This window comes from Giraffa tippelskirchi, chromosome 10, assembly GCF_054371585.1.
Source record: "Giraffa tippelskirchi isolate mGirTip1 chromosome 10, T2T-mGirTip1v1.2.pri, whole genome shotgun sequence".
NCBI lineage: Eukaryota > Metazoa > Chordata > Mammalia > Artiodactyla > Giraffidae > Giraffa > Giraffa tippelskirchi.
The window spans coordinates 129,898,912-129,914,011 of NC_137284.1; the positions used below are offsets into that span (position 1 = coordinate 129,898,912).

The 15,100-nt window shown below is 41.4% G+C and overlaps 1 protein-coding gene across 2 annotated transcripts in view; it reads left to right on the forward strand.

Moving 5' to 3' along the window:
* The window catches only part of CPED1 (cadherin like and PC-esterase domain containing 1), a 316,761-nt gene that overhangs the window by 289,657 nt on the left and 12,004 nt on the right, over positions 1–15,100 (forward strand). For both annotated transcript variants that reach the window (XM_081535345.1, XM_081535344.1), the window contains one exon: positions 4,819–4,965. In XM_081535345.1, the coding sequence (XP_081391471.1) occupies positions 4,819–4,965 (147 nt within the window). The remainder of the gene's footprint in view (positions 1–4,818; positions 4,966–15,100) is intronic.

Consider the following 15,100-nt stretch of genomic DNA (forward strand, 5'->3'; position numbering starts at 1 on the left):
GAACCTGGAATGGTGTTCTGTTTCACATATGATAATATACATGTTTCAATGCTATTCTCCCAGAACGTCCCACCCTGCAGTTCCTTCTTGAGGACTCTGGTAACTCCACTTTGCTTCCTTGATTGTGGCCTCTCAACCAGAACTGAAGGACCTATGATGCCTCCAGGTAGATTTAGAATGAACTCATCTCAGCAAACAGATCTTCGGTACTTACCATGTGCCAGATAGCATGAACCATTATGCCTGCCATCAGGGCTGCGATGGTGCTCTTGAGTTTTGCAGACTTGGTGAAGATGAAAGGAAGGAAGAAGAGGAAGGGAAATGATAAAAGAGAAAGTTATGGTGGTAAGTGGAGGCAGAAAAGAAACCTAAACTCATCATCAGATGGTGGCATTCATCATCCTCATCGTGGCCGTTCAAGATGTAGCCTCCACTTTCCTAGGTAGACTTAGTCCTTGCATCCAGTGCATATGCACCCATGTGTACTCACATGTATACACACATACATGTGCACACACACACATGCACTCACTCCACCGCTGAGTGTGTCGGCTCCTCAAGCACGCCTAGCTCTCAGTTCAGTTCAGTTCATTTCAGTTCAGTCCTCAGTTGTGTCCGACTCTTTGTGACCCCATGAGCCACAGCATGCCAGGCCTCCCTGTCCATCACCAACTCCTGGAGTCCACCCAAACCCATGTCCATCGAGTCAGTGATGCCATCCAGCCATCTCATCCACTGTTGTCCCCTTCTCCTCCTCCCCCAGTCCTTGCCAGCATCAGGGTCTTTTCCAACGAGTCAACTCTTTGCATGAGGTGACCAAAGTATTGGAGTTTCAGCTTCAACATCAGTCCTTCCAATGAACACCCAGGACTGATCTCCTTTAGGATGGACTGGTTGGATCTCCTTGCAGTCCAAGGGACTCTCAAGAGCCTTCTCCAACACCACAGTTCAAAACCATCAATTCTTTGGCGCTCAGCTTTCTTCACCATCCAACTCTCACCTCCATACATGACTACTGGAAAAACCATAGCCTTGACTAGATGGACCTTTGTTGGCAAAGTAATGTCTCTACTTTTAAATATGCTATCTAGGTTGGTCATAACTTTCCTTCCAAGGAGTAAGCATCTTTTAATTTCATGGCTGCAATCACCATCAGCAGTGATTTTGGAGCCCAAAAAAATTAAATCCGGCACTGTTTCCACTGTTTCCCCATCTATTTCCCATGCAGAGATGGGACCAGATGCCATGATCTTAGTTTTCTGAATGTTGAGCTTTAAGCCAACATTTTCACTCTCCTCTTTCAGTTACATCAAGAGGGTTTTTAGTTCTTCTTCACTTTCTGCCATAAGGGTGGTGTCATCTGCATATCTGAGGTTATTGATATTTCTCCCGGCAATCTTGATTCCAGCTTGTGCTTCTTCCAGCCCAGCGTTTCTCATGATGTACTCTGCATATAAGTTAAATAAGCAGGGTGACAAGATACAGCCTTGACGGACTCCTTTTCCTATTTGGAACCAGTCTGTTGTTCCATGTCCATTTCTAACTGTTGCTTCCTGACCTGCATACAGGTTTCTCAAGAGGCAGGTCAGATGGTCTAGTATTCCCATCTCTTTCAGAATTTTCCACAGTTTATTGTGATCCACACAGTCAAAGGCTTTGGCATAGTCAATAAAGCAGAAATAGATGTTTTTCTGGAGCTCTCTTGCTTTTTCGATGATCCACCGGATGTTGGCAATTTGATCTCTGGTTCCTCTGCCTTTTCTAAAACCAGCTTGAACATCTGGAAGTTCATGGTTCACGTATTGCTGAAGCCTGGCTTGGAGAATTTTGAGCATTACTTACTAGCGTGTGAGATGAGTGCAATTGTGTGGTAGTTTGAGCATTCTTTGGCACTGCCTTTCTTTGGGATTAGAATGAAAACTGACCTTTTCCAGTCCTGTGGCCACTGCTGACTTTTCCAAATTTGCTGGCATATTGAGTGCAGCACTTTCACAGTATCATCCTTCAGGATTTGAAATAGCTCAACTGGAATTCCATCACCTCCACTAGCTTTGTTCATAGTGATGCTTTCTAAGGCCCACTTGACTTCACATTCCCGGATGTCTGGCTCTAGGTGAGTGATCACACCACTGTGATCTTCTGAGTCATAAAGATCTCTTTTGTACAGTTCTTCTGTGTATTCTTGCCACCTCTTCTTAATATCTTCTGCTTCTGTTATGCCCATACCATTTCTGTCCTTTATCGAGCCCATCTTTGCATGAAATATTCCCTTGGTATCTCTAATTTTCTTGAAGAGATCTCTAGTCTTTCCCATTCTGTTTTTTTCCTCTATTTCTTTGCACTGATTGCTGAGGAAGGCTTTCTTATCTCTCCTTGCTATTCTTTGGAACTCTGCATTCAGATGGGACTATCTTTCCTTTTCTCCTTCTCAGTCACCCCCAGATCTTTAAAGCTCCTGTTCCCTCTTCTCGGAGCCCACTCTCCACCACCTTCTTACTTGGGGTACTTTCAGTCGCCCTTCCAGTGTTAGTTTAAGTGCAGTTTCCTCTGAGAAAACCTAATTGAGGACTTCTGGACTGAGAAGACTCTGGACTCAATTGGCTCTTCCTGCCACGAGCTCCTGCAACCGTCCGGTGTCCTTGTTTGTGTCCCTCAACAGATTCCATGCTTGGTTGTCTGTCTCCCCTTCTATTCTAATCTCAGTGGATGCAAGGACAGGGTAGAGGAGGAAGGTCTGCATTGCTCACTCTGGTCCCCAAATGCAAACCACAAATCTCAGCACACAGGAGACTCTCAGAAAGCCTCTCTTCCTTTTTGGCAGAGCCTCAATCAAGACTCAGCCCCCTTTTCTAAATTTGGAGCATCTCAGAAGGGCCTTCCCAGCTCTAGAACTTCTGGTGGGATCAGCAAAAAGCCTGTGTTGCCACAATATTGCAGCTCAACTTCTCTCTCTACCCAGTTTGTCTTCCCTCACTGCCTTGGAGGTGTTGATCCCAAGGAGGGTGGGACCCCCTGGTGGCCCCTTGCATGCTAGTTTCTGGCTCAGAGTCTCTTTCTCAGAGAACTGACCTTTCTCTAGAAACCACTTACTGCAAAGTTTCTTCTACTTTTTATAACTGGGCACCTTAAAGCTGAGAGGGTGCTTGTAACCAGACAAGAAAAAACTTCACAAACAGTATTGAGCACCTTGAGCAGTATTTTTCAGGTGATGACACAGACTGTTTCCCATCTGTTCCTGTTCCTCCAGATTTCTCCTTTATGATCCTTCTCGATTTACTACCTTCATCTGGGGAGAAACACTCTTCTTTGTATGTCACCAAAATAGGGAAGCAAGCACAGAAAAGACAAAATTAGACACCTTTGTACTGCTTCTTTTATCTTGCAGTTGGATTAACAAATGCAAATAATTATTTGTTTTTTTACCTTGAAAATAAAAAAAAAATTTTTTTCTTTGATCTTTAGAAAAGGAAGGGGGAGTACAATTCCCTCCCCGTGGCAGTATGGGTTCTCAAAGAGACAGACACCAGGACAGGATCAACCAGATAAGGGTATTTATTGGAAAGAACATCTGAGAAGAATAAAAGAGAGGGAGCAGGAGTAGGTGGGAAGAGTTTCAGACCACACCACTCAATGCATATCACTCAGTCTTACACCAAATATTTCTTGAGTGTCCACTATGTACTGTGAACCATGTTTGGCTATAATGTGTCTGATACGAAGGGAGTAGAAGAAGGGTGGATTAGGTAGCAAGAGTCTCAGACTAAAGGTAAGTCTGCGAAAGCCGTGGTCAAGCCAATGAGGAATCCTGGAGCCATTATACTTAGTGGAGGAGTCCCTCTTCTCAACAGTGGGCCTAAACTAGAACCTCCGCTGATCACCATCAATGCCTTGAGCATGGTTGGGGAGGGAGGGAGGAATATGACTTACAGAAGCAGCAGATGGAGACTTCATTCACTTCTGGGGCTCCCAGAAGCCCACTCCCCCTATTTCTCCACCCCCACCCAACAGCAAACCTCACTCTGCTCAGGAAGCCCTCTTGAAGTCTGCTATCCCCTGCAGAGCTATTCCCTTTTCTCTCCCAAGCCAGAGTCTGGTTTGTGTGCAGGACCTCAGTTGCTTTGTGACCCTTTGGACTGTAGGCTGCCAGGCTCCTCTGTCCATGGGATTCTCTGAGCAAGAATCCTGGAGTGGGTTGCCATGCCCTCCTCTAGGGGATCTTCCTAACCCAGGGATCGAACCCACGTCTCAGGTGTCTCCCACATTACAGACAGATTCTTTACCACTGAGCCATCAGAGAAGCCCAGAGTCTGGTCTATTTCCCTCCAATAAAGCACTCAGTAAATATTTACATATTTGTTTCTCCTGTTTGAATGCCCTGTCTTAAGAACAGGCACTATGGTTTATTTACCCTTGTATACCTGTCCCTCAGCACAGAGCTGAGCGCAAAACAGATACTAATTAATATTCAAATGAAAAATTCAAATAAATGGAGATATAATTTGTGATTTTCAAGTCTTTGTTTTTAAACTGAGAATTTTAGATACTTCAGTGGATCTCTGTGGACAATAAACCTAACCACGTTTCATAGAAGAAAAAGTTCTGAACTGTGCCGCTATAGACATTGAGGTATTGCTGTTTTATATATGCACAAATATTTATTTTGAAAAAATTAGAACACATCTTAAAGAAATTCATTCCTTGTCTTACAATAAGATCAATCTGTAAAAAAGATGACTTTTACATGAATTTAACTTGAGTTATTAAATCATAAAATGGTCTTTTTAATCAAAATTCTCACTCTTCTCTTTTCGAATACAGAGTGAAGTTCAGAATTTATGGAAAGAAAACTTGATTATCCTGGGAGCTGCAAAAAAATATGGCTATGAAGTGGTTGACACATTCACTATAACCATGGGGCGACACAAAGAGTTTTTGCAGGGGACATGCGGGTGTCATTTCCATGAGGTATTTATGCTGGCTTTCTGATTTTTGTAGCTTTTGACTTCTTAAAATTTCTCATTGCATCTTTAATTGCATTGTCAATCTTATTTTGCATCAAAGAAACTATGTCTGGAGGAGATTACATAATATATTCATCATCACTCAGCCAAATCAAGTATTAGTCACAACTCAAGGCTCTACAAAATGAAGTGTTAAAATAATTAGTGTTTATGTAGACACGTGAAGACTAGAATCACTGGCCAACATAAGCAGGAAGATGGAGAACATTTGCCTTTTCTAGTGGACTCTGAGTCTTCCCATCAGAAGTTCTGTCCACAGAAGGTGGGAGATGTCTTTAATGGAGACAAGGCAATTTAATTGTTAAATTGATAGATTCCCTTCCTCCATTGGTTTATCCAGTGCATTAACAGAAGAGCCTGTGTTTTGAAAAGTTTTTTGTTCCTCATGGTAAAATTGATTTTATTTGTAGCTAGTAATTATATAGTCTTAGCTGATAAAGTGTTAGCATAAAATATTTTTTCTTCCTTGCTCCCCCACCCGATCCTTTCAAACTCTGTGCATTATTTCCTCCCTGCACTGGTGTAAACTCTTATTGGTCCCATAATTTTAGTGCCACTTTTGAATAATAATAGGACTTCAGTCACATTCAGGCATAAGAAGACTCTCACTTCAGTACTAAAATTGCCCAGACCTCTGTTATAACCACATGAAGTGATTTCTTTCCCCCCAGCTCAGCCTTGCCTCAGTCTCAAAAGCCAAAAATAAGAGAGAGGGTACAGGAGGCTTCTTTCCTATTTCCACATCATGTTTTGTCTCTCTTCTTCTCCCATCCCTTTCTCCATTGGGTCAGGTTGCATGCATGAGTGCTAAGTCGCTTCAGTTGTGTCCGACTCTTTGTGAACCTATGGACTGTAGCCCGCCAGGTTCCTGTGTTCTTGGGATTCTCCAGGCAAGAATAATGGAGTGGGTTGCCATGCTCTCCTCCAGGGGATCTTCCTGACCCGGGGATCCAACCCCTGTGTCCTGCATTGCAGGCAGATTCTTTACTGCTGAGCCACTGAATAAGCCCTTGGGTCAGGTTAGGGTGATGTTAAGGGCGACGAAAGTCTTACTTGAGGGGCATAAGCCTAATCCATGAATGTACTTTCTGGGTATAGCATGCTAATTCTTTCTGTCTAGGGTGCTCTTGTGGGCTTCCTTGAAGACACCCCTACTGCGCCCTCTGATAATAGCTTCTTTGACAGCGGAATACTTCCCTTATAGCTGTATTCCTTCCTTAGCCCCTTGGCTTCCAATTGTCCATCCTCCTGTTTGCGGATCACATTGCTTCTCCCAGCATCCTCTTGGAAAATATACAGCATGACACTGGGCTTGCTATACTCAGTTGCCCCCGTGTTGTCCACAAGAAACACTCATTCACCCTTGCTGTGCTGTTGCCAGACATATCGTGAGCTCCCAGTGCAGCCCTGCCTCTTTTTCTCCCCTCTTTCTCTCTCCAGCTCTCACTCTCACTCTTTCTCTGCCACTTCAAAGCTGATCTATAGCATCATGTCTCATACCAGTTCTCATGCTCCCAGTCCCCAGAGGACACATGTCTACCTCTCAAAGTTGGTGTCTTGAAGTCCCATCTCACTTAGCTTAAAGCAGGAATGAAGCAACCACCCACGATGCAGAAAGATCACAAAGTTTAAGAACGTCCTTCATAGAAATTCTTTCTCTTCCTTATTCTCTTTTGCCCAGCTCTCAATCAGACAAGAGTTTGCTAAGCTGAATTTTGTCCACATTTTGGAAAGTTTTGCATGCATTACCACTATAGTGCTTTCGATGATGAGGTTACTTGGCTCCTGTTGTTGACTCTAGATCTCAGGAGCTTCAGCAGAAACTGCAATGGAGATTGTCTTGGTTGATCATCCTTTCAGACACTGATTCAATTGTTCTTTCTTGTGTCCCTTTGTAAACCAGAGTGCAGTCATGAGTGAGATGACAACTCTAAAGGTTTCTTCTGATCCTGTTTTTCAGCCCTAAGATGACTGTTATAATCCATCTTGATCCTCAGATTTTTATGAATATTCAAAAGTTATTGACACTGCATTGGTTCTTCTGTACCTTCTGCTAATGGAGTCATGACACTTTTGTGTGAGATATGGACCTGCATCTCAGAGAGGCGAGAGGCTGCACCAACAGTAGAAAGCATGGCATTTCAAGTTTAGATTTTAGCAGCTTGAAGCTTGACCATGCCATTGCAGAACAGATTTTAAGCTGTAGGATACTGTGTGTTTACTTACTTCTTCCATAAGAAAATATCCTTCTGGGGCCTATCCTATTTGCAAGAGGTCAAGACTGAGAAACACAAGAGCAGGAAGCTTGCAAGACGAAGAAACAGTGAACTTGTAGCTGAGCCAGGCCTGTATCAGAGTTGGCTGCAAAAGCAAGCCAAAGGTTGTCAACCCACAGAAACTGGGGACTTTGAAAGACGACATACAGATTGGGTTCTTTCCCTCATTTAGAAAAGGTTTATTTATTTATTTTTACATAATGTGTCTTCAGTTAGTGTTTTGAAGGAGGGTATCTGTTTTTCTTTTTTTCAGCTTCAGTGCTCTGGAAGTCTAAAAAGAGAAATCTTCTAGTGATTTCTCACATGGCTCCAGTTAAAAACCAGAAGATGCAGGAATTCCCCCACAGTCCAGTGGTTAGGGCTCTACCTTCTCACTGCTCTGGTCGGGAACTAAAATCCCACAAGCCACATGGTGTGGCCAATAAATAAATAATAAAAACAGAAGATGCCTTTCCCACATGATTGCATTATATATATCTTCTGCCACAGGATCAACCAGTTGACAGGGAGAGTCATGGAATTTGCGAACTACTGTAAAGCTCTTTGAGTCATCAGAACTAGAATATTGGCTTATAAATATTACAATAAAAATCCTTAATTTTCATAATCATGAGTTAAGCATGTCAGGGAAAATTACATCACTCATTTGATTTTATAATTTTTTGTGTACAATTATTATATACAAATTATTTTTTATTAATCCTTATTTCTAATGTGTGCCATCTTGATGGCAAGGTATATACATATCACCCAAATTTTCTCTGTTGATTCTGGAGCAGTGTTACCCGTTTTGATGTTTTCATGTGGGAGCTTTGCCTTTCCAGTTACAACATAGAACTGATAAGATCATCTTTCTCAACTGACTCCCTTCATCACAAAGTCTCTAAGGTCATTCATCACAGAGGCCTAAGTGTTGCTTAACTCTTGAACAATTTGTATCACTTGTACCTCAGGAAGTCTCCAGTGCTGACACTGAGTGTTTTATAAGCTTTCTAAACTGTCACCCAACATCTTAAATCACTGTTAGCCTATTATAAACAATCAAGAATATCTAAAGCATTTTGCAAAAAAGGATGATTTGATGATGAATGTAGCAAGCTGGGAAAATGAAGATTATCGGTCTCATACAAAACATTAAAGGACAGAAATTCGTTAATAACAACCACATTTTCCTCTGTGCTTGACTCAGGAGCTGGCAAAGGAATTTGTTGTACAGTAAAAGCAAAAATTAAGATCTGCCGTATTAGAGCGAAAAGAATTTGAGTTTGGGAGCCTTGTATCTTTTGGTGTTCAATGAAACCATTCCCACTATAGATTCACAGATACCTGAGAAGGATTGCTGTAATCATCAGTGTAAGATCTCGGTGTGTTCTCTTTGATTTGTGGTGAGAATTCTATCATAGACATAACAAACCTGCTCCAGTGGGCCCCTGTCGCCATAGGTGAGATTAAAGGTCTCCGGGTGTCTCTTTCATCTGTCAAAGCAGCAAGAGAGGGTGTGTTGCCATCATGAATCTATAAACAATTTCCCAACTGGTATGCATTAATTTTTTTGACTAAAATGTTCCTGCTGATTAGAAAAGCAGGTGTTTCTCTTCATGGGTAGAAATGGAATTTTGTTTTCCCAGTGTTTATACAGGACAACAAACAGGATCCAGGTAGCTCTTGCCCAAGAGTGGTTTTGGATGGTGCCTTTAGTTATGTGGCAAACATCAACTGTGAGTGAGCTAAAACCTGGAAAGGATGCAAAATTACTACCAGCCCACACCTGGCTGCAGAAGGGGCAAATCCACAACCAATTGTTATGTGATTACTAGTTAGTCTAACCAGTTGTACAGACTTTCTGTGATGTCTGTCTTTTCTGGCAGATGTAGCTCTAGCTTTTGAATCAGTCAAACCCAAAACAAAACAAAATACCCAAACACTCCAGCATCACTGCCTAGCTCTAATATCAACAGGTTTCCTTTGATTCTAGCACCTTGGGAAGAAGAGGTTTTCAGTTCTGTGGCAGAGATGATTTCCTGTTATTATTTAATCTCAATTAAATTAGCAAATGCTTATCTGACCTAGAAAGGTTTTCCTTCTGTATTTTGGACCTAAAGTTTTTCTCTTTTTCCTTCAAACTTTCAAAGTTTAACATGAGCACAATGAAGAAAAACATCTTTAAATTCATCTAGCTAAAAACCTGAAATACTGACTTTTCAAGAAAAAATAACTGATTCAGACATAATTATCTTACATAGTAGATCCAAGAAGTTAACTATCATCATGGCTACTTTTAACAAATTAGTAATGGAAATCTAATTCAACAAATTTTGAGTGTTTGTGTAAGCACTGTACTCACTGCTGTCAATAAAGTAGGAAAATATTTTGTAGAATTCCAATGAGCATCTCAAACTTGACATGTTTCCAAATTTAGAATTAATCTTCCCTTGAAGCACTCTTCTTCTCTTATATTTTTGAATTTATTCACTGTCATTTACAAGCTGTGGTCATCCTTGATTCCTCCTTATCTTTCTTCAGCCCCCTAACAACCTCCAGCCAGCTAATTACCAAATCCTATTTATCTCCTAAATATTCTTCCATCTTTCCCCTGTACTATGTTCCAATTGCCTTGACTTGTTTTTCTTTATCTTAATCATTTAGAAGAGTCCAGTTCTTGAGCTAAGCAGTGGTAATGCAAAAATAAATATAATACACTGTATATCATCAACATGTTGTAGTCAGAGAGCCAGACATAAAAATCCATGCTATGAAACTGTACATTAAAGAGATATAGAGAATTCCCTGGTAGTCCATTGGTTAAGACTCCACCTTCTAATGCAGGGGGTGCAGGTTAGATCCCTGGTTGGGAATCCCACATGCCTTGGGGCCAAAAAAACAAAACATAAAACAAAAGCAGTATTGTAACAAATTCAATAAAGACCTAAAAAGAGGGAGATATAAATAGAGTATTGTAGTAATACCAAGAAGAGGTACCTAATCCACTCTGAAGATTGAGTGACCCTCTTCTTGTAAACTACCCAAGTTTATTATTAAAGGATGCATGTGCTCTAGTAAAGGTAATAAAGTAATAGTAGAAGGAATCATTCCTACCCCTTAAGTTCAATTCAGTTCAGTCGCTCAGTCATGTCTCTTTGCGACTCCATAAACCGCAGCACACCAGGCCTCCTTGTCCATCACCAACTCCCTGAGTCCACCCAACCCGATGTCCATTGAGTCAGTGATGCCATCTAACTATCTCATCCTCTGTTGTCCCCTTCTCCTCCTGCCTTCAATCTTTCCCAGCATCAGGGTCTTTTCAAATGAGTCAGCTCTTCGCATCAGGTGGCCAAAGTATTGGGGTTTCAGCTTCAACATCAGTCCTACCAATGAACACCCAGGACTGATCTCCCTTAGGATGGCCTGGTTTGATCTCCTTGCAGTCCAAGGGATTCTCAAGAGTCTTCTCCAATACCACAGTTCAAAAGCATCAATTCTTTGGTGCTCAGCTTTCTTAATAGTCCAACTCTCACATCCATACATGACCTTAAGACAGTGTGAACCAAAGTAGCTTTGAAATAGCCTGCTGTTCTCAGGAAACCACAAGCAATTCTGTATATTGTAGAACATTGGTTATAAAAGGGGACTGGGAAAAGTTCATGGCCAGATCATGGTGAGAGTTTAGGCTTTATCCTATAGGTGATGGAGAATCAATGAGAGGTTTTGGTGAGAAGTGAGATGGTCATATCTTTACTTCAAATAGGTGAGTCTGATAACTGTGCGGAGGACAAATTTGAAAAGGACTAAGTCAGGGAGAGAAGGTAGGAGACTTTTTAAAAAGCCAGGTGAAAGGTGATAAAGGCTCACCCAAACCCAGACAGAGACGCAGTGATAAGAGAGAAGGAGACAATAGAAACCCTGTTTTTTAAAAAATATCTGTAACTCTTATGAGTGGCATGAGGGAGTAGGAAGAATCAAAGATAATTCCTAACTTGGCTGACAGATTAGAGAACTGAATCAGCAACTGAGACAGAAAATAGTTGAGAAGGTATGGGGCTTAGGGAAATGATAATTAATTCCATTTTGAACATGTCATGTTCAAGATGCCTGTATGACATCCGGGTGGAGGTCCCTAGTAGGTGGTTGGAAATGTGCATCTGAAGCTTGAGGGACAGGATGGGGCTGGAGAAAGAAAATTTAAGTCCTCAGAAAATAGGTGATGATCAAAACTGTGAACATGGATCATACAAAGAAAGTGAGTAGAGTAAGGAGAGCTGAGGAAGCAACTCTTGGAAATACCAATATTTAAGCAAAGTTTGGAGAAATAGAAGCATTTGAATTTAGAGAATAAACTGTTAGAAGAAAGCTCTGGCAGACTGGGGTGCCATGGAAAGCCAAAAAGTGAAAATATATAAGGAGAGATTGAACAGGGTTAATGTTGTCCAGTGTAATAGATATCTCTAAGGCAGGGACTTTAAAAGTCATTGATTTTGGCATTAAGAAGGTCCTTTCTTACCAAATTAAGAGTAGTTTCAGTAAAATATGGAGGGTAGGAATGAAGAGGTTTAAGAAATAAGAAAAGGTTAAACCATTCAGCAAATAACAATAAGAAAGAAGGAAAGATATTGGATTTTAAAAAGAAATCAGTCTAGGGGCAATTCAGAGGAGGAACAATTTTGGCCATGTTCATGGGTAGAGAGGAAATAATCAATACCAAAGGATACATTAAGAATACAGAGGAGGGACACTTCCCTGGTGGGCCAATGGTCAAGACTCCACACATCGGGGATTCCCTGGTGGCTCAGTGGTAAAGAATCTGTCTGCCAATGCAGGAGACATGGGATTGATCTCAGGTCCAGGAAGACCCCATGTACGAAGGGGCAACTAATGCAGTGCGCTGCAACTACTGAGCTCTGCTCTAGAGCCCAGAAGCCACAACTACTGAAGCCAGATCCCTCTAGAGCCTGTGCTCCACCAGAGAAGCCACCGCTATGGGAAGCCCACACACTGCAACCAAGAGTAGCCCTGACTTGCAGCAACTAGAGAAAGCCCACCCAGCAATGAAGACCCAGTACATCCCAAAGTTAATTTTAAAAATTAAAAAAAATAAAAAAGACTCCACATTTCCACTGCAGGGGGCACAGGTTTGATCCCTGGCCAGCAGGGAACTAAGATCCCATATGGTGCAGAGCATGGGAAAAAAAAAGAGAGAGAGAGAGAGAGGAAGAAACAAAAGAAAAAAAAAAGAATACAGGAGAAAGTAGGATTATAGGAGGAAGGCCCCTGATAAAGTGGGAGAGGACCAGGTCAAGAACGCTGGTAAATAGTTGGTAAAAAGCTGGTGAGTGAACAAGGGAGATGGAAGGTCTTCTTCCCTATCTTTCATTTGCCCCAGACTATTACAATATCTTGCTCTTGGAACCTTCACTTTCAACTACTTGAATACATCTTTCCTGCCCCCACCAAATGTTACGTTTCTATACTTCAAGTTGAATGGTATCATGTAAAATCTTTCAGTATCTCTAAAGGCAAAGACAAGTCAAAGAAGCTTTCACTATCTACCATTCCTACAACTTTTTTTTTTAAATACGTAATTCTAGAGAGTCCTTTCTCCTTAAAATAATTAATGTTCAAGTCCATCTGCATGTGAATTCTAGCTTTTTCTAGTGGTCACTTGAAGATTGCTACATGGTAGAATGAGCTCATTGGCCATAATGGAGCTCAGCCTTTCCTGAGATGGCTTGGTGCAAAATGCTCTTTCCTAGGGAGCATCCTATATTGAGTGGTGGTAACACCAATAACAGCAGGGTGCCTCTCTGAAGAAGGATGATTAAATGGAGGATGAACACAGAAAAGTGTCAGTCACTCTACGTCGCACTAGTATAATGACCCAGGAGGCAGCCATCCAGCCTCTGCAGTCCTGGAACGTGGAATGTTGGTAGGCCTTAGAAAGAGATGCTGACCCATCACTATTTCATTTCATGTTCTATGCAGTGAACACTCATTTCTGGAGGTTTAACTACCAACCTTTAAGTGCCAAGCTGAGATGGACTTTGGGCTGCTTTGATTAGCATTTTTCTTACTTTAGGTTTTAGTGTTCTAGCCTGGTGAAAGCAAGATCTGTGGTTTGGGAAATACTACCACTTTAAGGATTCTTAAATAAGATTAGTATATTAAATGATCCCAATAGCCCTTACAAGCAAAGAAACTGTTTAGCTTAGTTTGACCCAGTTTTTCCCAAAATGTTAACCACAGAGCCACTTTTCTTTTTTTTAATAATAACTACTAACACCTCAGTAAACACATTTTGGGAAACCTAGCATGGAGAATAAGGTCTAAAATCACTCTTGGAGTGCAGATTAAATGTAGCAGATTGACCACAAGCATTTGTCTTCTCTTCCACTTGAAACTCCACAAAAAAAGATTTTAAAGACATAAATCTCCACCACCACCATCACCCAAAATAAAAGACAGAATAAGAAATAATTCATAACAGACAAGAAATCTTAATTCATTTTAAGAAGTTTGACTTAGCCTGCAAGAGAAATTACAGTGTAAAATGCCTAACAAGGACCTACCATATGGCACAGGGAACTATACTCAATATCTTGTAATAACTTACAATGGAAAAGAATATAAAAAACAATATATATGTGTGTGTGTGTATGTATATGTGTGTGTGTGTATATATATATATATATATATATGCATAACTGAATCACTTTGCTGTATATCTGAAACTAACACAACATTGTAAATTAACTCTATTTCAATAAAAACTTTAAAATATTAAAAATTTAAAAATTGTTTCATAGTTTAAAAGAGCAAAAGTTTATATTTTCCCTAAAAAACAATAAAGTGCCTGCAGAGGAGAAACACCAATTATAACAAGGGCATGCTTGACTCATGCATCCTCCGTGTGGTTCAGACGTGAAGGAGCCAGGTGCCGAGGAAGGCAGGGCTGCAGCACACATCAGGAAACAATTGGTTGACAGTCTGTGTGCATATCTGGTGGACACTGAGTCCCTTACCCCAATCCATGCAGCCAAGAACCTACACCCATACACATGTGATTCCTTTTAAAATTGAACAGCAGAGAGTCTAAACTCAGAAACACAGGTATAGCAAAGAGCAAACTAATCTAGAGGCTGAAATCAGAAAGCCAAACATGAGACTGGCTTCTGAAAAGTGGAGCTCCTAAAGTCCCAAAGCCCCCTAAATACCAGCAATCAGTCACATGACACCTCAGACAGGAGGTTGGAGATGTATTCTGATGAGAAATGAAATGGCCTAAAAGAAGATCTCTTTTAAAAACTCCAGAATAGTGCTAGGCAAATCCTTCCAGTGACTCCAATAGTGGAAAATGTTGGTCCACACAAATCGTTTCTAGGTAACATTTTGTGCACGTGTGCTCAGTCACTTAGTCGTGTCTGACTGCTTGTGACCCCATGGATTGTAACCCACCAGGTTCCTCTGACCATGAAATTTTCCAGGGAGGAATAATGGAGTGTGTTGCCATGCCCTCCAGGGGATCTTCCTGACCTAGTGATCAAAACTATGTCTCTTGCGTCTCTTTACCAGTGTGCCTCCTGGGAAGTCCTGATAACATATGTATGTTTTTATGCCATATGTATATGTAGACTAGGGCTTCCCTAGTGGTAATCTACCTGCTGATGCAGGAGACTCCAGTTCAATCCCTGGGTTGAGAAGATCCCCTGGAGAAGGAAATGGCAACCCACTCCAGCATTTCTTGCCTGGAAAATCCCATGGACAGAGGACCTGGCAGGCTACAGTCCCTGGGATCCCAAAAAAGGCTTACAA